Consider the following 24,150-nt stretch of genomic DNA (forward strand, 5'->3'; position numbering starts at 1 on the left):
TGTTGCCACTAGGGATAAAACATTGATGCTATGTCCAGAGGATGTAGTTGTTGATTACATTACGCACCATACTTAATGCAGTTATGCATGTTGCTTAGCAACTTATCTGGAGGGGTTCGGATGATAACACGAAGGTGGACTTTTTAGGCATAGATGCGAGTTGGATGGCGGTCTATGTACTTTGTCGTAATGCCCAATTAAATCTCACTATACTCATCGCATGATATGTATGTGCATTGTCATGCTCTCTTTATTTGTCAATTGCCCAAGCGTAATTTGTTCACCCAACATGCTTGTTAGTCTTATGGGAGAGGACACCTCTAGTGGAGCTGGACCCGGTCCAATTCTCTTTGCGAAATACAATCTGCTGCAATACTTGTTTCTACTTGTTTTCTGCTGCAAACAATCATCTTCCACACAATACGGTTAATCCTTTGTTGCAGCAAGCCGGTGAGATTGACAACCTCACTGTTTCGTTGGGGCAAAGTAGCTTTGGTTGTGTTGTGCGGGTTCACGTTGGCGCAGGAATCTACTGGTGTTGCGCCGCACTACATCCGCCGCCATCAACCTTCAGCGTGCTTCTTGGCTCCTCCTGGTTCGATAAACCTTGGTTTCTTTACGAGGAAAACTTCTTCTTTGTGCTCATCATACCTTCCTCTTAGGGTTGCCTATGAGCGTGTGAGAATACACGCCATCAAGCATATTTTCAGCGCGTAGTTCTTGGAGTGATCAAGACATTGCTGCAAGGAGTCTCCACTTCTCAATCTCTTTACTTTGTTTTTGTCTTGCTTTATTTTATTTACTACTTTGTTTCTGCATTAAATCAAAATACAAAAAAATTATTTGCTAGTTTTACTTTATTTGCTATCTTGTTTGCTATATCGAAAACACAAAAAATTAGTTTACTTGCATTTACTTTATCTAGTTTGCTTTATTTACTATTGCTAAAATGGCTAGCACTGAAAATACTAAGTTGTGTGACTTCACAGCCACAAATAATAATGATTTCTTATGCACACCTATTGCTCCACACTTTACTACTGGCGAGAATTCTTTGAAATTAAACGCAGCTTTCTTGAATCTTGTCATGAAGATCAATTTTACAGTGATTAGTTCGATGATCTTCTTTGCCCATCTTAATAATTTTGTTGAACTATGTGAAATGCAAAAAGTATAAAGATGTAGATGGTGATATTATTAAATTAAAATTGTTCCCTTTCTCATTAGAGGAAGAGCTAAAGATTGAGTTGCTATCTACTGCTTAAGAATAGTATTGATTCATGGACTAAATGCAAGGATGCTTTTATTGGTAGATATTATCCCACCTCTAAAATTATATCTTTGAGGAGTAGCATAATGAATTTTAAACAATTAGATACTGAACATGTTGCTCAAGCTTGGGAAGAATGAAATCTCTGGTTAAAATTGCCCAACCCATGGATTGACTACTTGGATGATCATCCAAACCTTCTATGCAGGACTAAATTTTTCTTCGGGAATTTATTGGATTCAGCTGCTGGAGGTACCTTTATGTCCATCACTCTTGGGTGAAGCAACAAAGCTCTCTTGATAATATGATGATTAATTATTGAATGGCACCGGAAAGAGCTCTACAAGGTAAGAAGGTAATTCTGTTGAAGAATCCTCTTCCTTGAATGATAAGGTTGATGCTATTATGTACTATAGCTTGTGAATGATAGGACTAATGTTGATCCTAATAATGTTCCGTTGGCTTCATTGGTTATAAATCATTATTATTTGTGGATTTGTGAAGTCACACAACTTAGTATTTTCAGCGTTGGCCATTTTAGCAATAGTAAATAAAGCAAACTAGATAAAGTAAATGCAAGTAAACTAATTTTTTTGTGTTTTTGATATAGCAAACAAGATAGCAAATAAAGTAAAACTAGCAACTAATTTTTTGTATTTTTGATTTAGTGCAAGCAAACAAAGTGAGTAAATAAAATAAAGCAAGACAAAAACAAAGTAAAGAGATTGAGAAGTGGAGACTCCCTTGCAGGCGTGTCTTGATCTCCCGGCAGCGAGCGCCCGGAAAAAAGAGCTTGATGGCGTGTATTTCACACGTTCGTTGGGCAACCCCAAGAGGAAGGTATGATGCGTACAGCAGCAAGTTTTCCCTCGAGAAAGAAACCAAGGTTTATCGAACCAGGAGGAGCCAAGAGCACGTTGAAAGGTTGATGGCGGCGGGATGTAGTGCGAGCGCAACACCAGAGATTCCGGCGCCAACGTGGAACCTGCACAACACAACCAAGCTACTTTGCCCCAACGAAACGGTGAGGTTGTCAATCTCACCAAACTTGCTTTGTAAACAAAGGATTAACCGTATTGTGTGGAAGATGATTGTTTGCAGAGAAAACAGTAGAAACAAGTATTACGGTAGATTGTATTTGATAAAGAAATTGGACCGGGGTCCCACGAGTTCACTAAGAGGTGTCTCTCCCATAAGACGAACAGCATGTTGGGTGAACAAATTACGGTTGGGCAATTGACAAATAAAGAGAGGCATGACAATGCACATACATATCATGATGAGTATAGTGAGATTTAATTGGGCATTACGACAAAGTACATAGACCGCCATCCAAGCTGCATCTATGCCTAAAAAGTCCACCTTCGGGTTATCATCAGAACCCCCTCACGATTATTAGTTGCAAAACAGCGAGACAATTGCATTAAGTATTGTGTGCGTAATGTAATCAGCAACTACATCCTTAGACATAGCATCAATGTTTTATCCCTAGTGGCAACGGCACAACACAACCTTAGAACTTTACTGTCCTTTGTCCCAGGTGTCAATGCAGGCATGAACCCACTATCGAGCATAAGTACTCCCTCTTGGAGTTAAAAGCATCTACTTGGCGAGAGCATCTACTAATAACGGAGAGCATGCAAGATCATAAACAACACATAAGCATAACTTTGATAATCAACATAACAAGTATTCTCTATTCATCGGATCCCAACAAACGCAACATATAGAATTACATATAGATGATCTTGATCATGATAGGCAGCTCACAAGATCCGACAATGATAGCACAATGGGGAGAAGACAGCCATCTAGCTCCTGCTATGGACCCATAGTCCAGGGGTGGACTACTCACTCATCACTCCGGAGGCCGACCATGGCGGTGTAGGAGTCCTCAGGAGATGATTCCCCTCTCCGGCGGGGGTGCCGGGACGGCGATCTCCGAGGATCCCCGAGATGGGATCGGCGGCGGCGGCGTCTCGGTAATGTTTTCCGTATCGTGGCTCTCGATGCCCGGGGGTTTCGTCACGGAGGCTATTTGTAGGCGGAAGGGCAAGTCAAGAGGCGGCACGGGGCCCACCACGGGCCGGCGCGGCCAAGGGGGGCCGCGCCGCTAGGGGTTTGGCCACCCTGTGGCCCCTCTTCAGTCTCTCCTTCGGACTTACGGAAGCTTCGTGAGAAAATAGGCCTGCGGGCTTTTATTTCGTCCAATTCCGAGAATATTTCTTTACTAGGATTTACGAAACCAAAAACAGCGAGAAAGCGACAATGCGGCACTTCGGCATCTTGTTAATAGGTTAGTTCCGAGAAAATGCACGAATATGATATAAAGTGTGCATAAAACATGTAGATAACATCAATAATGTGGCATGGAACACAAGAAATTATCGATACGTTGGGCCGTATCAAGGGGCGTCCCGAGTGCTATCCACGTCGTCTTGCCCTCTGGACTTTTCCTTGGCGTGGCGCTCATATGGCTCCTCGTCGCGATCATGCCGCGGTGTCTCTGGCGTCCTAGCCGGAGCGATCTCTTTCATCATCGTTGTCGTATCTCCGGCGTTGAGTCGTATTGACCCGCATACTTGTTGAGGAGGTGATCGGAGAGAAGGTCGTGATATCTTACGTTCTCACTTCTCCTCTCGTGATGTAGTGCGCTTGCCATCGTGGCGGAGCGATCGCGTGGAGCAGCTTCTCTATGTCCTTGCTATGAGAGCGGCTGCCCTCATCTCCGTCGCCCACGAGTGGTGCCCGGGTCCTACCATGTGGATATTGCACGAGAATCTGGCTGGCACCCTCCATGGTAAGTGCACTCCACCATGTTAGCAGGCGGGGAAGGGGTGTGTGTGGATCTTCATGGCGTGCTGGCTGAAAATTAGCCGCCCTTGTTCTATCGCCATTTGGACCTGCTGGCGCCACACCCTGCGGTCGTTGGTGGCGTGGGTGAGCGATGCTATGCCACTTGTGGCTTTCCGTTCAGCTCCGCCGTGGGGATCTTGTGGCCTTCGGGTAACTTTAGAGCTGCTTCTCCTTGAGTAAGGATTCGAAAATCTGCTCAGCTTTGGTCACGTCGAAGTCATACCCTTTTGGAGGACCTTGTGGCTTAACCCATTTACAGGACACGGGGCTTGCCCCCCGAGACCATTCAGCCACTGCTACCTCTTGATCTCCCGCAGCACCTTCATCTTCATGTCCGCCTCAACCAGGACCACCGCACGCTTGAATTTATCTGGTAAACATCCGGGTGGCGCTCGTTCATATGCTGTATAGCTTACGCACCATGTGCGCCGGTGAAGGGTAGTCGCCGCTTGGGAGGCCACGTCTTTGATCGATGATGAGAGACCCACCACCGCCAACTTCGATCGCTTCTTTTTCACTCACATGAACCGAATAGCATCGGTTCCTAACGGTCCTGAAGCGCCGGACGTATTCTGCCACTGTTTCCCAGCGCTTCGTCGTACTCGTGCTAGATCGGCAATGCCAGCCTCGGAAGCCCCCGAGTGATACTGTATGTGGAACTGCTCTTCCAACCGCTTCCAAGTCCGGATTGAGTCCGGTGGCGGCGATGTGTACCACCCGAAAGCCGATCCTGTGAGGGAGCTGTGCGAAGAACCTCACGCGCAGCTCGTCCGATGCCGAGATCGTGCCCAGCTGTGCCAAATATCGGCTCACATGCTCGATGGAGCTGGAACCATCCGATCCATTAAACTTGGTGAAATCGGGGAGCCGATATTTGGGTGGTAGTGGGATCAACTCGTACTGCGTTGGGGTACGGCTTGGAATAGCCGATTGTCCTCCTTTTCGGCATCATGCCGAACCGGTCTTTCAGGATTGTACAAATCTGATCCGCGGTGATGGGCTGCAGGCGTCGAACTCTCGAAGATTCGCCGGGGTGGCATACTTAGCCAGCCATACTTGCTTTTCCAGCTCTGAGCCAACTGCAGGAGCTGAGATCTGGAGGTTTGTCGGAGCGGCATACTTAGCTAGCCACGTCTGCTTCTCAAGATCTGTTCCCGACGTTCCTTCTGCTGTTCCGGAAGTCCCTGCTGTTGCAGCCTGGTTCGAGAGTGCCTGATACGTCTCCGACGTATCGATAATTTCTTATGTTCTATGCCATATTATTGATGATACCTACATGTTTTATGCACACTTTATGTCATATTCGTGCATTTTCTGGAACTAACCTATTAACAAGATGCCGAAGTGCCAGTTCATGTTTCTGCTGTTTTTGGTTTCGAAATCCTAGTAACGAAATATTCTCGGAATTGGACGAAACGAAGACCCGGGGCCCTATTTTTCCACGGAGCTTCCGAAGACCGAAGAACACACGAAGTGGGGCCACGAGGTGGCCAAGCTATAGGGCGGCGCGGCCCAAGCCCCGGCCGCGCCGACCTATAGCGTGGGCCCTCGTCCGGCCCCGACTCTGCCCCTTCCGCCTACTTAAAGCCTCCGTCGCGAAACCCCCGAGGCGAAAAACCACGATACGGAAAACCTTGCGAGACGCCGTCGCCGCCGATCCCATCTCGGGGATTCCGGAGATCTCCTCCGGCGCCCCTGCGGAGAGGGGATTCATCTCCCGGAGGACTCTACACCGCCATGGTCGCCTCCGGAGTGATGAGTGAGTAGTTCACCCCTGGACTATGGGTCCATAGCAGTAGCTAGATGGTTGTCTTCTCCTCATTGTGCTTCATTGTTGGATCTTGTGAGCTGCCTAACATGATCAAGATCATCTATCCGTAATTCTATATGTTGTGTTTGTCGGGATCCGATGGATAGAGAATACCATGTCATGTTAATTATCAAGTTATTATACATGTGTTGTTTATGATCTTGCATGCTCTCCGTTTCTAGTAGAGGCTACGGCCAAGTTTTTACTTTTAACTCCAAGAGGGAGTACTTATGCTCGATAGTGGGTTCATGCCCGCATTGACACCAGGGAGTGACGAAACCCCTAAGGTTGTGTTGTGCTTGTTGCCACTAGGGATAAAACATTAGCGCTATGTCCGAGGATGTAGTTGTTGATTACATTACGCACCATACTTAATGCAATTGTCATGTTGTTTAGCAACTTAATGCTGGAGGGGGTTCGGATGATAACTTTGAAGGTGGACTTTTTAGGCATAGATGCGGTTGGATGGCGGTCTATGTACTTTGTCGTAATGCCCAATTAAATCTCACTATACTTATCATGTCATGTATGTGCATTGTTATGCCCTCTCTATTTGTCAATTGCCCGACTGTAATTTGTTCACCCAACATGCTTTTATCTTATGGGAGAGACACCTCTAGTGAGCTGTGGACCCCGGTCCATTCTTTAATCTTGAAATACAAATCTGCTTGCAATACTTGTTTTATTGTTTTCTCTCGCAAACAATCATCTTCCACACAATACGGTTAATCCTTTGTTACAGCAAGCCGGTGAGATTGACAACCTCCACTGTTTCGTTGGGGCAAAGTACTTTGGTTGTGTTGTGCAGGTTCCACGTTGGCGCGGAATCTCCGGTGTTGCGCCGCACTACATCCCGCCGCCATCAACCTTCAACGTGCTTCTTGGCTCCTCCTGGTTCGATAAACCTTGGTTTCTTTCGAGGAAAACTTGCTGCTGTGCGCATCATACCTTCCTCTTGGGGTTGCCCAACGAACGTGTGAAATACACGCCATCAAGCTCTTTTCCGGCGCCGTTGCCGGGAGATCAAGACACGCTGCAAGGGGAGTCTCCACTTCTCAATCTCTTTACTTTGTTTTTGTCTTGCTTTATTTTATTTATTACTTTGTTTGCTGCATTATATCAAAACACAAAAAAATTAGTTGCTAGCTTTACTTTATTTACTATCTTGTTTGCTATATCAAAAACACAAAAAAATTAGTTTACTTGCATTTACTTTATCTAGTTTGCTTTATTTACTACTGCTAAAATGGCCAGCCCTGAAAATACTAAGTTGTGTGACTTCACTAGCACAAATAATAATGATTTCTTATGCACACCTATTGCTCCACCTGCTACTACAGCAGAATTCTTTGAAATTAAACCTGCTTTACTAAATCTTGTTATGCGAGAGCAATTTTCTGAGTGTTAGTTCCGATGATGCTTCGTTGCCCATCTCAATAATTTTGTTGAACTATGTGAAATGCAAAAGTATAAAGATGTAGATGGTGACATTATAAAATTAAAATTGTTTCCTTTCTCATTAAGAGGAAGAGCTAAAGATTGGTTGCTATCTCCGCCTAAGAATAGTATTGATTCCTGGACTAAATGCAAGGATGCTTTTATTGGTAGATATTATCCCCCTGCTAAAATTATATCTTTGAGGAGTAGCATAATGAATTTTAAACAATTGGATAATGAACATGTTGCTCAAGCTTGGGAAAGAATGAAATCTCTGGTTAAAAATTGCCCAACCCATGGAGTGACTACTTGGATGATCATCCAAACCTTCTATGCGGGACTAAATTTTTCTTCGCGGAATTTATTGGATTCAGCTGCTTGGAGGTACCTTTATGTCCATCACTCTTGGTGAAGCAACAAAGCTTCTTGATAATATGATGGTTAATTACTCTGAATGGCACACGGAAAGAGCTCCACAAGGTAAGAAGGTAAATTCTGTTGAAGAATCCTCTTCCTTGAATGATAAGGTTGATGCTATTATGTCTATGCTTGCGAATGATAGGACTAATGTTGATCCTAATAATGTTCCATTAGCTTCATTGGTTGCCCAAGAAGAACATGTTGATGTAAACTTCATTAAAAATAATAATTTCAACAACAATGCTTATCGGAACAATTCTAGTAATAACTATAGGCCATATCCTTATAATAATGGTAACGGTTATGCTAATTCTTATGGGAATTCTTACAACAATAATAGGAATACACCCCTGGACTTGAAGCCATGCTTAAAGAATTTATTAGTACACAAACTGCCTTTAACAAATCTGTTGAGGAAAAGCTCAATAAAATTGATATTCTTGTTTCTAGAGTTGATAGTCTTGCCTCTCATGTTGATCTTTTGAAATCGAAAGTTATGCCTAATAGGGATATTGAAAATAAAATTGTTACTACAGCAAATGCCATCCAAGTTAGAATTAATGAGAATATAAGATTAATGGCTGAACTGCGTGCTAGGTGGGATAGAGAAGAAAATGAAAAACTAGCTAAAAAGGAAAATGTAGCTAAAGTTTGGACTATTACCACCACTAGCAATGTTAATGATTCACATGTTGCTGCACCTCCTACTATCAATGGTAAAATAATTGGTGTTGGCAATGCTTCTACTCCTAGTGCAAAGCGCGCAAAATTACACCGGAACTCGCTAAAGCTGCTGAAACCGCACTGTGATAAAACTGCTGAAATTTTTTCCAACCTTGGGGATGATAATCCCATTGCTTTAGATTGTAATGATTTAGATTTTGATGATTGCCACATCTCTGAAGTTATAAAGTTCTTGCAAAAACTTGCTAAGAGTCCCAATGCTAGCGCTCGTAAACTTGGCTTTCACAAAACATATTACAAATGCTCTCATAAAAGCTAGAGAAGAGAAACTAAAACTTGAAACTTCTATTCCTAGAAAGCTAGAGGATGGTTGGGAGCCCATCATTAAAATGAGAGTCAAGGATTTTGATTGTAATGCTTTATGTGATCTTGGTGCAAGTATTTCTGTTATGCCTAAAAAGGTCTATGATATGCTTGACTTGCCACCATTGAAAAACTCGTTATCCGGATGTTAATCTCGCTGATAATGCTAAAAAGAAACCTTTTGGGAAAGTTGATAATGTTCATATTATGGTTAACAATAATCTTGTCCCCGTTGATTTTGTTGTCTTGGATATTGAATGCAATGCATCTTGCCCCATTATATTGGGAAGACCTTTTCTTCGAACCGTTGGTGCTACTATTGATATGAAGGAAGGTAATATTAAATATCAATTTCCTCTCAAGAAAGGTATGGAACACTTCCCTAGAAAGAGAATGAAGTTACCTTATGATTCTATTATTAGAACAAATTATGATGTTGATGCTTCATCTCTCGATGTTACTTGAGTTACACTTTCTGCGCCTAGCTGAAAGGCGTTAAAGAAAAGCGCTTATGGGAGACAACCCATGTTTTTACTCCAGTATTTCTATTTTATATTTGTGTCTTGGAAGTTGTTTACTACTGTAGCAACCTCTCCTTATCTTAGTTTTGAGTTTTGTTGTGCCAAGTAAAGTCTTTGATAGAAAAGTAAGTACTAGATTTGGATTACTCGCGAGTTCCAGATTTCTTTGCTGTCACGAATCTGGGTCTATCTCTCTGTAGGTAGCTCAGAAAATTACGCCAATTTACGAGCATGATCCTCAGATATGTACGCAACTTTCATTCAATTTGAGCATTTTCGTTTGAGCAAGTCTGGTGGCCTAATAAAATCCATCTTTACGGATCGTTCGTTTTGACAGATTCTGTCTTTTATTTCGCATTGCCTCTTTTGCTATGTTGGATGAATTTCTTTGATCCACTAATGTCCAGTAGCTTTATGCAATGTCCAGAAGTGTTAAGAATGATTGTGTCATCTCTGAACATGTGAATTTTTATTATGCACTAACCCTCTAATGAGTTGTTTCGAGTTTGGTGTGGAGGAAGTTTTCAAGGGTCAAGAGAGGAGTATGATGCAATATGATCAAGGAGAGTGAAAGCTCTAAGCTTGGGGATGCCCCGGTGGTTCACCCCTGCATATATTAAGAATACTCAAGCGTCTAAGCTTGGGGATGCCCAAGGCATCCCCTTCTTCATCGACAACATTATCAAGTTCCTCCCCGAAACTATATTTTTATTCGGCCACATCTTATGTACTTTGCTTGGAGCGTCGGTTTGTTTTTGTTTTTTTGTTTTGTTTGAATAAAATGGATCCTAGCATTCACTTTATGGGAGAGAGACACGCTCCGCTGTTGCATATGGACAAATATATCCTTAGGCTCTACTCATAGTATTCATGGCGAAGTTCTTCTTCGTTAAATTGTTATATGGTTGGAATTGGAAAATGATACATGTAGTAATTCTAAAATGTCTTGGATAATTTGATACTTGGCAATTGTTGTGCTCATGTTTAAGCTCTTGCATCATATACTTTGCACCCATTAATGAAGAAATACTTAGAGCTTGCTAATTTGGTTTGCATATTTGGTTTCTCTAGAGTCTAGATAACATCTAGTATTGAGTTTTGAACAACAAGGAAGACGGTATGGAGTCTTATAATGTTTACCATATGTCTTTTATGTGAGTTTTGCTGTACCGTTCATCCTTGTGTTTGTTTCAAATAACCTTGCTAGCCTAAACCTTGTATCGAGAGGGAATACTTCTCATGCATCCAAAATCCTTGAGCCAACCACTATGCCATTTGTGTCCACCATACCTACCTACTACATGGTATTTATCCGCCATTCCAAAGTAAATTGCTTGAGTGCTACCTTTAAAATTCCATCATTCACCTTTGCAATATATAGCTCATGGGACAAATAGCTTAAAAACTATTGTAGTATTGAATATGTACTTATGCACTTTATCTCTTATTAAGTTGCTTGTTGAGCGATAACCATGTTTCAGGGGACGCCATCAACTATTCTTTGTTGGATATCATGTGAGTTGCTATGCATGTCCGTCTTGTCCGAAGCAAGAGAGATCTACCACCTTCATGGTTGGAGCATGCATGTTGTTAGAGAAGAACTTTGGGCCGCTAACTAAAGCCATGATTCATGGTGGAAGTTTCAGTTTGGACACATATCCTCAATCTCATATGAGAATAATAATTGTTGCCACATGCTTATGCATTAAAGAGGAGTCCATTATCTGTTTTCCATGTTGTCCCGGTATGGATGTCTAAGTTGAGAATAATCAAAAGCGAGAAATCCAAAGTGCGAGCTTTCTCCTTAGACCTTTGTACGAGCGACATGGAGGTACCCCATTGTGACACTTGGTCAAAACATGTGCATTGCAAAGATCCGGTAGTCCAAGTTAATTAGGACAAGGTGCGGGCACTATTAGTATACTATGCATGAGACTTGCAACTTGTAAGATTTAACTTTCATAACTCATATGCTTTATTACTACCGTTGACAAAATTGTTTCATATTTTCAAAATAAAAGCTCTAGCACAAATATAGCAATCGATGCTTTCCTCTTTGAAGGACCATTCTCTTTACTTTTATGTTGAGTCGGTTCACCTATCTCTCTCCACCTCAAGAAGCAAACACTTGTGTGAACTGTGCATTGATTCCTACATATTTGCATATTGTACTTGTTATATTACTCTATGTTGACAATTATCCATGAGATATACATGTTACAAGTTGAAAGCAACCGCTGAAACTTAATCTTCCTTTGTGTTGCTTCAATACCTTTACTTTGATTTATTGCTTTATGAGTTAACTCTTATGCAAGACTTATTAATACTTGTCTTGAAGTACTATTCATGAAAAGTCTTTGCTATATGATTCACCTGTTTACTCATGTCATCACCATTGTTATGATCGCTGCATCCACTACATATGTTTACAAATAGTATGATCAAGGTTATGATGGCATATCACTTCAGAAATTATCTTTGTTATCGTTTTACCTGCTCGGGACGAGCAGAACTATGCTTGGGGATGCTTGATACGTCTCCGACGTATCGATAATTTCTTATGTTCTATGCCATATTATTGATGATACCTACATGTTTTATGCACACTTTATGTCATATTCGTGCATTTTACGGAACTAACCTATTAACAAGATGCCGAAGTGCCGGTTCTCGTTTTCTGCTGTTTTTGGTTTCGAAATCCTAGTAACGAAATATTCTCGGAATTGGACGAAACGAAGACCCGGGGCCCTATTTTTCCACGGAGCTTCCGGAAGACCGAAGAACACACGAAGTGGGGCCACGAGGTGGCCAAGCTATAGGGCGGCGCGGCCCAAGCCCCGGCCGCGCCGACCTATAGCGTGGGCCCCTCGTCCGGCCCCGACTCGCCCTTCCGCCTACTTAAAGCCTCCGTCGCGAAACCCCCGAGGCGAAAAACCACGATACGGAAAACCTTACCGAGACGCCGTCGCCGCCGATCCCATCTCGGGGGATTCCGGAGATCTCCTCCGGCGCCCGCTCGGAGAGGGGATTCATCTCTCGGAGGACTCCACACCGCCATGGTCGCCTCCGGAGTGATGAGTGAGTAGTTCACCCCGGGACTATGGGTCCATAGCAGTAGCTAGATGGTTGTCTTCTCCTCATTGTGCTTCATTGTTGGATCTTGTGAGCTGCCTAACATGATCAAGATCATCTATCTGTAATTCTATATGTTGTGTTTGTCGGGATCCGATGGATAGAGAATACCATGTCATGTTAATTATCAAGTTATTATACATGTGTTGTTTATGATCTTGCATGCTCTCCATTTCTAGTAGAGGCTCTGGCCAAGTTTTTACTTTTAACTCCAAGAGGGAGTACTTATGCTCGATAGTGGGTTCATGCCTGCATTGACACTCGGGGAGTGACGAAACCCCTAAGGTTGTGTTGTGCTCGTTGCCACTAGGGATAAAACATTGGTGCTATGTCCGAGGATGTAGTTGTTGATTACATTACGCACCATACTTAATGCAATTGTCTGTTGTTTAGCAACTTAATACCGGAGGGGTTCGGATGATAACCTGAAGGTGGACTTTTTAGGCATAGATGCAGTTGGATGGCGGTCTATGTACTTTGTCGTAATGCCCAATTAAATCTCACTATACTTATCATGTCATGTATGTGCATTGTTATGCCCTCTCTATTTGTCAATTGCCCGACTGTAATTTGTTCACCCAACATGCTTTTATCTTATGGGAGAGACACCTCTAGTGAACTGTGGACCCCGGTCCATTCTTTAATACTGAAATACAAATCTGTCGCAATACTTGTTTTACTCGTTTTCTCTGCAAACAATCATCTTCCACACAATACGGTTAATCCTTTGTTACAGACAAGCCGGTGAAATTGACAACCTCACTATTTCGTTGGGGCAAAGTACTTTGGTTGTGTTGTGCAGGTTCCACGTTGGCGCCGGAATCTCCGGTGTTGCGCCGCACTACATCCCGCCGCCATCAACCTTCAACGTGCTTCTTGGCTCCTCCTGGTTCGATAAACCTTGGTTTCTTTCTGAGGGAAAACTTGCTGCTGTGCGCATCATACCTTCCTCTTGGGGTTGCCCAACGAACGTGTGAAATACACGCCATCAGTGCCCAGTTACTGCAGTCTGGCACGTACGCGCACGTGTATCCGTGCGGGATCTCCTTAGGCGCCTCATGCAAGAATTGGTAGTCACTAGGGTCACCATCGATCTTGTAGACGACGTATGCCGATGAATTCGGCACTTCTGGTGCTACCAACGCAAACGGCAGTGGTGGACGGGACTGGAGTGGCATCTCTCCTCGGTGAGTCCCCAGAGCTGGTCCTGACGGAGAATATTGGTGGCTCATGATTTCCTGGATCACGCGCAGAGCCACACGCTCCAAAGTGTTCACCAGGCTCTTAGAATGGCGGTGCAGCGAATGAGCCACCATGAAGTTAATCTCCTGCCGCAGCGACTCCGGTGCGTTCTTCGACGGGGTGGACGAGGTCCACTCCATCGAGTGCGCCTTCAGGTGAGAACCCCTTCCACCCGATGCCATGTGAGCGGGTTCTGTGAAAAGAGCCGATGAGGTCGGCTTCGAGGACTGCTTTGATCTCGTCATGCTTCTTCTTGAGCTCCTCAGTCAGATCCTCGTACTTGACCGGAGTGCCTTCCGCCATCTCAGATGTAGATAGCGATGCGGTTGATGTCGAAGATTGTCCCACCGGGCGTGCCAGAATGTGTTGCGGTCAGAAACCCACCGGCGGGCAGCGACGGGCAAAACCGTAGAGCCGGGAATCTCCCAAGACCGCGGCTGGCCCTGGTCCCTCCGAGCGACGGCCCGCAAAGCCTTCGGCACGCACGTCCGATGCTGATGCAAGGGCGTGCCACCCGACCTATACCTGGTCAGGAAGGTGTTGGATGATGCCTCGCTTAGTTTCCTGCATGGCATACACGTAAACATTAAATACGAGCCTCGATCGGCTCTCAGGTTGTCCTGTGAATCGGCTCAAAGAGCCGATCCACCCATGATGCGTACGAGGTGTACGATCAGATGGTGGTCCTGCTTGATCAAAACAAAGCTAAAACGACCTACGACGATCTGGGGTTTTCACCGCATAATCGGAACATCCTACTCGTGATTGAGCCTGGCGGCCACGCACGGTGTTCGTAAACCGACCCTAGACAAGGCCTAAAAACCAACACGAAGTTGATCCTCGGAACATCCTGTCTGGGGCTAGCAAACTACACCCTACGCGCCACTCGGATCCTTCAACCCGTTTGTAAGGCCTAACGATGCAGATATTAAACTAATCCTTGAAGAACAAGGAGCAATCATAACGGATCGGATCTACTAAATTATGATCAAGCGGGGTGCCGCCCTTACACCCAAGATAGGTGTAAGGGCGGCTAGATGCCTAAGGGTTGCACGACGATAGCACATGATATGAAGAACAATGCTAACCCTAAAAACATCTATGATAACTACGTTGCTCGCCATAAAAAAGGCTTCAGCACGTGCAACGCATGGAGACGAATAAACGTGTGCTGCCTAGATCGCAAGATGCGATCTAGGCAGCATGGTGCTTACCCGGAAGAAACCCTCGAGACGGGGGAGTTGGCGATGCGCCGAGATTGGTTTGTGGTGAACGTGATTGTTGTTTATTTCATAAACCCTAGATACATATTTATAGTCCAAGGGACTTTCTAATTCGAGCATGCACCTAACCGTGCACGGGTTAAACTCTAACTTCTAAACTCAGATGCGATCTACTATAATACAAATACACGGGCAATCTAGCCCAAACTCTTCGCGTAAGGCCGCTTCAAAGATGCTTCACGTGTAATCCTCTAAGCCCATCTCACTTACGGCCTACCTCCTGATTTGGCCAAAATCTGGTGATAACAGACGTATGCCGGTGAACTCGGCACCTATGGTGCTGCCAACGCGAATGGCAGTGGTGGACGGGACTGGAGTGGCATCTCTCCTTGGTGAGTCCCTGGAGCTGGTCCTGACGGAGAGTACTGATGCCTCATGATTTCCTGGATCACCCGAAGAGCGACACGCTCCAAAGTGTTCACCAGGCTCTCAGAATGGCGGTGCAGCGAATGAGCTACCATGAAATTAATCTCCCGACGCGGGGACCTGGTGCGTTCTTCGACGGGGCGGACAGGTCCACTCCATCGAGCGCGCCTTCGGGTGAGATCCCTTTCCACCCGATGCCGTGTGAGCGGGTTCTCCGGAAAGAGCCGATGAGGTCGGCTTCGAGGATCGCTTTGACCTCGTCATACTTCTTCTTGAGCTCCTCGGTCGGATCCTCGTACGTGGATCGGAGTGCCTTCCGCCATCTCGGATGTAGATGGCGATGCGGTTGATGTCGAAGACTGTCCCACCGGGCGTGCCGAATGTGTTTCGGTCGAAACCCACCGGCGAGCAGGCGACGGGCAACACGAGTGGAGCCGGGAGGCTCCCGGGACCGCGGCTGGCCCTGGTCCCTCGAGCGACGGCCCGCAAAGACTCGGCACGCACGTCCGATGCTGGTGCAAGGGCGTGCCACCCGACCTATACCTGGTCGGGAAGGTGTTGGATTTGCCTCGCTTAGTTTCCTGCATGGCATACACGTAAACATTAAATACGAGCCTCGATCGGCTCTCGAGGTTGTCTCGTGAATCGGCTCAAGGAGCCGATCCACCCATGATTCGTACGAGGTGTACGATCACATGGTGGTCCTGCTTGATCAATATAAAGCTAAAACAACCTACTACGATTTAGGGTTTTCACCACATAATCGGAACATCCTACGCGTGATTGAGCCTGGCGGCCACGTACGGTGATCATAAACCGACCCTAGACAAGGCCTAAAAACCAACATGAAGTTGATCCCCGGAACATCCTGTCTAGGGCTAGCAAACTACACCCTACGTGCCATCGGATCCTTCAATCCGTTTGTAAGGCCTAACTATGCAGATATTAAACTAATCCTTGAAGAACAAGGAGCAATCATAACGGATCGGATCTACTAAATAATGATCAAGCGGGGTGCCGCCCTTACACCTAAGATAGGTGTAAGGGCGGCTAGACGTCTAAGGGTTGCACGGACGAAAGCATATGATACGATAAAACAATGCTAACCCTAGCACATCTATGATAACTACGTTGCTCGCCATCAACAAGGCTTCAGCACGAGCAACGCATGGACAGCGAATAAACGTGTATCGCCTAGATCGCAAGATGCGATCTAGGCAGCATGATGCTTACCCGGAAGAAACCCTCGAGACAAGGGAGTTGGCGATGCGCCTAGATTGGTTTGTGGTGAACGTGATTGTTGTTTATTTCAGAAACCCTAGATACATATTTATAGTCCGTAGACTTTCTAACGTGGGAATAATCCCAACCGTGCACGAGCCAAACTCTATCTAACCGACACGTATCCTACTATATTTACAGATACACGGGCAAACTAGCCCAAACTTTGCATATAAGGCCGATTCATGTATTTCTTCTACGTATATTCTTCAAGCCCATCTTTAATCGCGGCCCACCTCTGATCCGGTCAAATTCTGGTGATAACAGTCATTAGTAGCATATTGAGAGAGAGACTTAGTAAATTTTTGACATAGCTAAAGGTTTAAAAGTGAGAAAAAAAGTGGCTTATTTCACAGCCATCAGCTCCTCAACAGACCCATAGAGAACTATGCTCAGATGAAGAGGATCTACACCGGCAGTGTTCCAGCCGCTCCACTCATTCCTGATGCGGTCCACCGTGCTCTGAGACACCTCTTGGATCACAATGCGCAGGTGAGCAAGTATCTGGCGATGACCCCTGATGCCAGGATGTACGGGTTCAACGCCGTCCTGACCAAGTATTACCTATGAGGAGCCGAGGCATTGGATGCGTGTTGTCTTGGTGTTCTGCTGCTAATGATGAACGCCGCATCTATGATGTATATTTTAGGAGTAGCTAGAGTTGATCTGCACTGATGACACGTCTGTATATTTTGCGAGGTGGTATTTATTTTACCCCTCGGTTGATGAACTTATGTTGCATCACAAGCTGACGCTCGTGCCCTCGTGGTGCAACTCCACTGCTAGAACTAATATACATATTCTAGCCATGATGATTATGTGATCTATGGTTGTTGTCCTGTTGTTCCATATATAGTCAAACACCTTGTGGGCATCTTCGATGAACTGGGTAAGCTCACCAAGAAGTCTAGGAGGTGATCGTATTCCGCATGTTGGACGTAACCAAACAGTCTTGCTTTTGCTCAAACGCGATTTGTGGGCAACCAATCACCCGGGACTTTGCTTCCCAACTGATGCGAAGTAAGAATTGTTGGCAATCAAACAACTTGCACAACATGGATTAGAGGTTGCATTAACCCGTACAACATCCACGGAGCCATGTTCCATATATGCGATCAAAAGTTGTGAGCAACCAATCACGCCCTAGACGAATGCGAGAACAACGCCATGGCAATCTCAAGCTTGTGATGACCAGTTCATTCACTTGTTTCAGCCCCAAAAGAGCATGATTGAGCTGATATGTCATATTCTTGAGAGTGCAACGTCATTTAAGTGCCTCACACCGGATGCTAGTCTTGATAATTATCAGTGTTCTTGCAATACATCGAACATGAAATGCCCTCCTATCGAAACTTCATATATAAGGCATGCGTATAAAGCAATCTTTGCGGTGAAAACATACTTTGAGAGTAAAGTTCCCTCAACAGTTAAGGGCAACCGATGTCATGCACTATGGAATTCAGATGGAAAATTATGTTAAAGCAGCTTATTATAAACCTAGAATTACAGAATAAGGTGTTACTGTTCAACCAGCTCAATAAATTAAATAACCGTGAGAATATACCCTGGTTTCATTTTATGTTTATGTTGATGGGTTGCTTAATGCAAACAATCCCTGGGAAGGATCGTTTTGGTGGAGGGGACGTAATGAGTTTTGCTGATTATTTTAGAAGCATTACAAAACTGTTTCCAGCTGCTGAGGTTTTGTATAAACTGTTTATACAACCCCTCTTCACCGAGGCCTTCCTCGAGTTGTAGGCTACTCAACCAGCACTTACTCAGCGGTTTCCCATCTCCACCGCGCCTTCGCCTCTAGCTACCTTTTCCTTGGATGTGAATCTCGACCAAGGTTCCAGCCAACCTTAGAGGGCAAAGAACATATGTCGGATCCAGCAGAACAAGCTGATTCCGAGAAGATGAAACAAAAGGTGGAGGAGGTCACGAAGAAATCTAAAGCCCGAAACCGCGAGGGGGAGGTCGAAGGGCAATGGTAGCCCTACAATGTTACTGAGAACGAGCTGCAAAACTTAGAAGTGGAGGGTTTTTAATTTGAAACCTAGCACCTGGCAGGTAGTTCCGAATGCCCTGTTACCCGCTCTAGGTGAAGGGGAGCTAGTTCTGACTAAGGTGTTGCTAGAGCAAGTCTTTTCGCTTCTGTCAAGCAACTCTTTTGTCGAACTCTTGATAAAGTATGGCCTCTAGCCTCAAAACATTCCGCCTAACAACATCCTTGCCATCTCCAACTACGTGGTTCTCTATGAAGGTCATCTCCAGCTGGAGTCGGATCTCACTCTCTCCCAATACTATTACTCCGTCAAGAAGGTTTCAGTTGCCAAGACCAACGCACTTGCCAACTATGCCAGTGTGACTTTCAAGATCCGTCCTAACCTGATATACCCTCTGTTGGATCGTCATGAGTATGCGAGATACTAGTCAGGTGGATTCTTCTATGTGAAGGAAACAAAGGCTCTGGGTTAGGACCACGGACTTCCACCTTTCAAGGACATGGAACTAGAGGAAACCACCTTCTAGAACATCCAACCCACTATAACAGATCATCCAATTTTTTAGCGGATGGCTGATGCATGTGAAATGCACGCATGAACTTTGTAGTTTGGTGACACATATATGATGTTATATCCATGTTCTTTATTGATTTTTGGGGATTTACCAATGTTCCCCTTTATTTTAGTTATAACTCGATTTGCAGGACATGAAAACTCTGTTTTGTGTATTTTTAGCTTGCAGGGACCTAAACGAAGTCAAATTGAGCTACGACTTTGGGGTTGTCAATATTTCACCAAGAGAAGCGTCTGGAGCACTTGGACCTCACGAGATGGGCCAGGAGGGCCGAAAGAGGCATGGTGGCGCCCCCAGCCAGGGGGCGTGTCACCCATGCTCTCCCCCCAAACCGTTCGATTCGCTTGATTCTTTGTCTGACCTAAAAAAATCCAATATAAAGGACTTCCCCCGAGTTTTCATCAAGGAGAGCGCCGCAGAAACACCGAAACACCCGACAGAGCCAGAACCAACGAAGGATTGAGGGGGAAACTCCGTCGGAGCCGCCACCGGAGGGATCTCCACCTTCTCCTACGTCTCGGCCATCATTACCATGGTGAATAGGGAGTAGTACACCTCTGTACTATGGTTTTGTGGCAATAACTTGATCTATTTCTCTCTTGCTTCTTCAAAGATCTAGTACCATTGAGCTGCCCAACATGATTATGGTTATATATATGTAATTTCTATGTGGTGGATCTTTATATTGATATATGAGATTAGAACCTATTATGTGTAAGATATATTGATAGATGCATATCATGTACCCCGTTCTTAAGTACTTGTTCTGATCCAACTTGTATGCAACAACATGTGTGGTGACAAGTGTGTATTAGATGGAGTAGCATGGTGGTAGTAATTGAATAGTGACAACAAATTTAAGATCTATTATGGTATTTACCTTTGTTTTACTGCCTCACTAGGGATAAAGTACATACATGTGCTATAATTATCACTGACGGTGTAATAATCTTGTTTGTTCAAAGTAGCATATTTGAGATTCAAACATTATATATGTCAAATTACTTAAGGCTTTACTCTATTGATTTCTTAATTCAAGATTGCTTGGAGTTTTCCTTTTTTTTGAGAAATATAAGAGAGATATGTTGCATCATCTCTATGTTAGAACGTAATGCCCATATGAATGCTTATCAAACACATATTGAAGTTCCCCCATATTATATCATTGATGAATTTTTTTTGTGTCCACTACAACTTAAAAAAAGGGTAAATCATTAGAAACAGCTTTCCAACACTATTACCACACTTTACATTTACCACTATTTATTAATCCAAAAATACCAAAAATACTTTTTCCACGTACACAAACACAAAACCCAAAACCCAAAAACCATCATCCCTTTACTGTTTTTATTTAGTTTACTTAGGTTGCTTACTTTACTTTACTTTAAAGAGAGGGGATTTGGTGACTAGGTGTATACGTGAGCACCCTCTAGATGCCACACGATTTGCATTGAGATCCGATTCTCGTCAACTGGATCTGTTGCCTTGACGTTGTCTTATCCATCGTTAAGCGTACTTGGTGTGGGTCCTACGTGATTTGAAAGTGCATCTGGCCCACTATTTGAATTCAAAAGGTGGGTCCTACGTGATTTGGAAGTGTTGTTAGTGCTGATGTGGTTTGCTAACCTAACAATGATGGTAACAGTGAATTGCTAGATGTGACACGTGTCAACCAATGGATGCGTGCTCCCGTATACACCCGGTCACCAGGCTTCTTTTGTTACTTTAAATTATAATTGTATTTTCTAGTACTAATACGAAAGTTTATGCTTGAGAACCACACAGTTGAGTTGAGAACACAAGGCAAGAACTTTATTTTGCAGGTTGCTAAAAGAGGTGAAGAAGAATTCAACTACTAAGTCAATTCCCCGAGAGTTTGATATAAACCCTCGAGTAACCCTTGTGGGGAAAAGATGCTTGCTACAACACTCTGCACTTGGAGTCCCAACGAGTTGGTACACACAGAGTTGTTGCCATCAAGAACATTTTCCGACGGCGTTACCGGGGAAATGCAAGAAGCTACATCACCGTGGTTGCTGCGTGGTGCAACAATTACCAAGGCAACTGCTACAACATTATCTAGCAACGTGGAGTTGCAAGAGGGACATCACAACTACATCTTCATCAAGTTGGAGTGAGCACATCTTGGCATCATCAACACCAATTTTGTGCAAACACCTAAGCTTGGGGAGGTTGCACCATTGTGAGCTTTTCTTTTTTCCTTTAGATTTTCAAATTTATTTTCTTTGTTTCTTAGTCTTTTTATTTAAAACAGAAAAACCCATAAAAATGAAAAATGAAAAATATCAAAAATACTCCTCATATGGCTACTAGTCTAGATAAAAAAGAACACCTTGAATGAGTATTAGAAAAATGATATAATAGCTATGAAATATAGAGAGTTATATGAAGGAAAACGACTAGGAACTTTCTTAATACTTCTAAATACAATTGCTACTGAGTTTCTTAACTATTATGATTATGTCAATCGTTGTTAAACTATATTTTAGACAATTTAAATTTCAATGCCAGTCCCATGAAGAACATGTTATTGTATCCTACAATAGAGGTGATTATGCTTATTTAGTGATGAAAGAAGTAGACCAATTTGTTAGTTTTAGAGTAGTCTATACACCTTTATCAATGAACATGAAACTGGCCTGCTCGTTTTGTATAAAATACACAACAAAATTGGAGTCTAAAACCTTTGCGATAGAGATCGATCTCACTCTGGCCGTCCCTTTCTCTGTAGAAGCTCAGATCACGTGGTCTCGCCTGAACTAGGCATCCTGTAAAAAGAAAGCAAGAGCATTACTCTGTTTGACCTGAATTGACTAAGATGTTAAATTTCCTTGAAAAAATAAAGAGAGAGGAGAGACCCTTGCAGTCGAAGCCGAGGCTGCCGCCGTGTCGCCCTTCTTGCGTGAGTGCCACGTCTTACCTTGATATCGCCAGCTGGTGCCCTCGCTCGCAGTCTTCCTTCCTTCTTCCTACTTTTCCCCCACTCCCCACTCTCCAGTGGAGTGAAAAAAAAAGTACCAGTGCCGTAGCAGCCAGCCAGCCATGGCCGCCACCTCCGCCTCCCGCCTGGACCGCCCGCCCGCCTTTCCTCCCTTCGACGTCCCCGTGCCCTACGCCCGGGGCCAGCTCTACTCCACCAAGACCCCGCCTTTCACCCTGCCGCGCAGCTGCCTCCTCCCGCCGCCACCTCTGCCGCTGGCCTGCGCCGGGCACGGTCCCGTCGGCTGCGCCTACGCCGCCGGCTCGCCCCCGCCCTTCCCGCCCTTCCCTTGGGCTACGCCGCCGCCGCTGCCGGCCACGCGCTGCAGCATCGCGGAGATCGAAGAGTCCGCCAAGGCGGAGGTGGAGGATAACTTCTCCCCCCGCTCCGTCCTCACGCCCTGGAGGCGGGCCACCCCCGCCCCCGCCTCGCCGCCGCCCCTGCCTCTCGTCGTCGGGGGCAAGCGAGCCTTCGACCCAACCAGCGACAAGACTTCTCTCATGATCTGCAATATCCCCAACAGCTTCGTGTAAGTGCGCCCGCCCGTCCGCCACTGGCATTTCCCCTTTCTTTGCTGCCCTAAAATCGAACTTCCCCCTTCCTTCCTTTCTTGCTTCGATCCTGTGTGCGCGAGCATCAATCGATTGGGTTCTTGGCCGATGCGCGCAGGAAACGGAGGTTCATGTCCATCCTCGACCAGCATTGCGCCCAGGAGAACAACAACCCCGAGTGGCGCGTCGTCGGCTTCGTCAGATCGGAGTACGACTTCCTCTACCTCCCAATCGACTTCAGGTACCGCTAATCTCGCCATCTCCCTGCTATTTCCCAGCAAACGCGGTTCCTGTCCCTTTCTCCGATCCGAACTTGTTCTTGGCGCAGGACAAAGTACAACAAGGGCTACGCTTTCGTCAACATGACGACGGCGACGGCAGCGCGGCGCCTCCACGCCTTCCTCCATGGCCACAGCTGGGCCTCCATCGGCTCCGCCAAGGTCTGCGAGGTCGTGTACGCGGACATTCAGGTACGCAACCACGCACTCATCCCCTGACCTCTTCTCCCTCCTCCGGCCGGCGTCGTAACAGATCTTTGCCTGCTCTGCTCTGCTCTGTTCGCAGGGGGTGGACGCCCTGTCGGCGCACTTCTCCGGCTCCAGGTTCCCCTGCGGCGGCAACAAGGAGTACCTGCCGGTGCGCTTCGGCCCTCCCAGGGACGGCCACCGCCAGACGGTGGAGCGCGTCATCGGCCGCGCGGTGCCCCGTCCCCGCTGACTCATCCCATCCGCCCGCCCGCCGCCCGTATGTGTCGTCGTCAAGTTTTCATCTGAACTTTTGGACGAGTAGCATTCGGTCGCGGCCCTGAGGTTTCTGGAGGTTTAAGATTAGGATTAACGTTGTGTTCTAATGTGAGACCATGTAGAACTTTCCCTTTCGTGGCATAAACCTGAACTGCCTACCCTGAATAAACTGACGTGTGGTGTGCATGTGCGGCTGTTTGATCTAGTATCATTTTCTAGTTTAGTTATTCGATTTGTTTTCTCCTTTTGGGGAACAAGTCTCTTACGCATTGCGCAGGAATCAATCTTACGTTGTTTGAAGACAGCCCCCTGTGTTTATGCTAAAACTTATGGACACATGGACAAATGCAAAAACTTATGAAAAATGTGGACAAATACACTAGCGGGTACGCAAATTCTAGTTCGGCCACAAGGTCAAACTTATGAAAAATATGGACAAATGGACTTGTAATCTAACACTTGACAAATGGCAAAACAGTGCTTGAGTGTTTCATCTTACTACCTCCATTCCAAAAAAAAAAAGCCGAATATTTTTAGTCAAAAGTAAAAGAATACTAAATTTGACTGAAAATATGTACAAAAATATCAATAATTACAAGCCATATAT

At 45.1% G+C, this 24,150-nt stretch overlaps 1 protein-coding gene across 1 annotated transcript; it reads left to right on the forward strand.

Moving 5' to 3' along the window:
* The first annotated feature begins 22,311 nt into the window (after positions 1 to 22,311).
* On the forward strand, positions 22,312 to 23,517 carry LOC124657425 (protein MEI2-like 6). The gene is made up of 4 exons (XM_047195978.1): positions 22,312 to 22,778; positions 22,919 to 23,041; positions 23,129 to 23,270; positions 23,365 to 23,517. The coding sequence occupies exons 1-4, from the start codon at positions 22,312 to 22,314 to the stop codon at positions 23,515 to 23,517; spliced, it is 885 nt and encodes a 294-aa protein (XP_047051934.1).
* Positions 23,518 to 24,150: the final 633 nt, after the last annotated feature.

This window comes from Lolium rigidum, chromosome 5, assembly GCF_022539505.1.
Source record: "Lolium rigidum isolate FL_2022 chromosome 5, APGP_CSIRO_Lrig_0.1, whole genome shotgun sequence".
NCBI lineage: Eukaryota > Viridiplantae > Streptophyta > Magnoliopsida > Poales > Poaceae > Lolium > Lolium rigidum.

Excerpts from the sequence above, each read along its gene's own strand:
- LOC124657425 (XM_047195978.1), top strand. The coding sequence starts at position 22,312 with ATGGCCGCCACCTCCGCCTCCCGCCTGGACCGCCCGCCCGCCTTTCCT. Across the intron at positions 22,779-22,918 it reads AATATCCCCAACAGCTTCGT|GAAACGGAGGTTCATGTCCA; the intron begins GTAAGTGCGCCC and ends CGATGCGCGCAG. Across the intron at positions 23,271-23,364 it reads TCGTGTACGCGGACATTCAG|GGGGTGGACGCCCTGTCGGC; the intron begins GTACGCAACCAC and ends CTCTGTTCGCAG.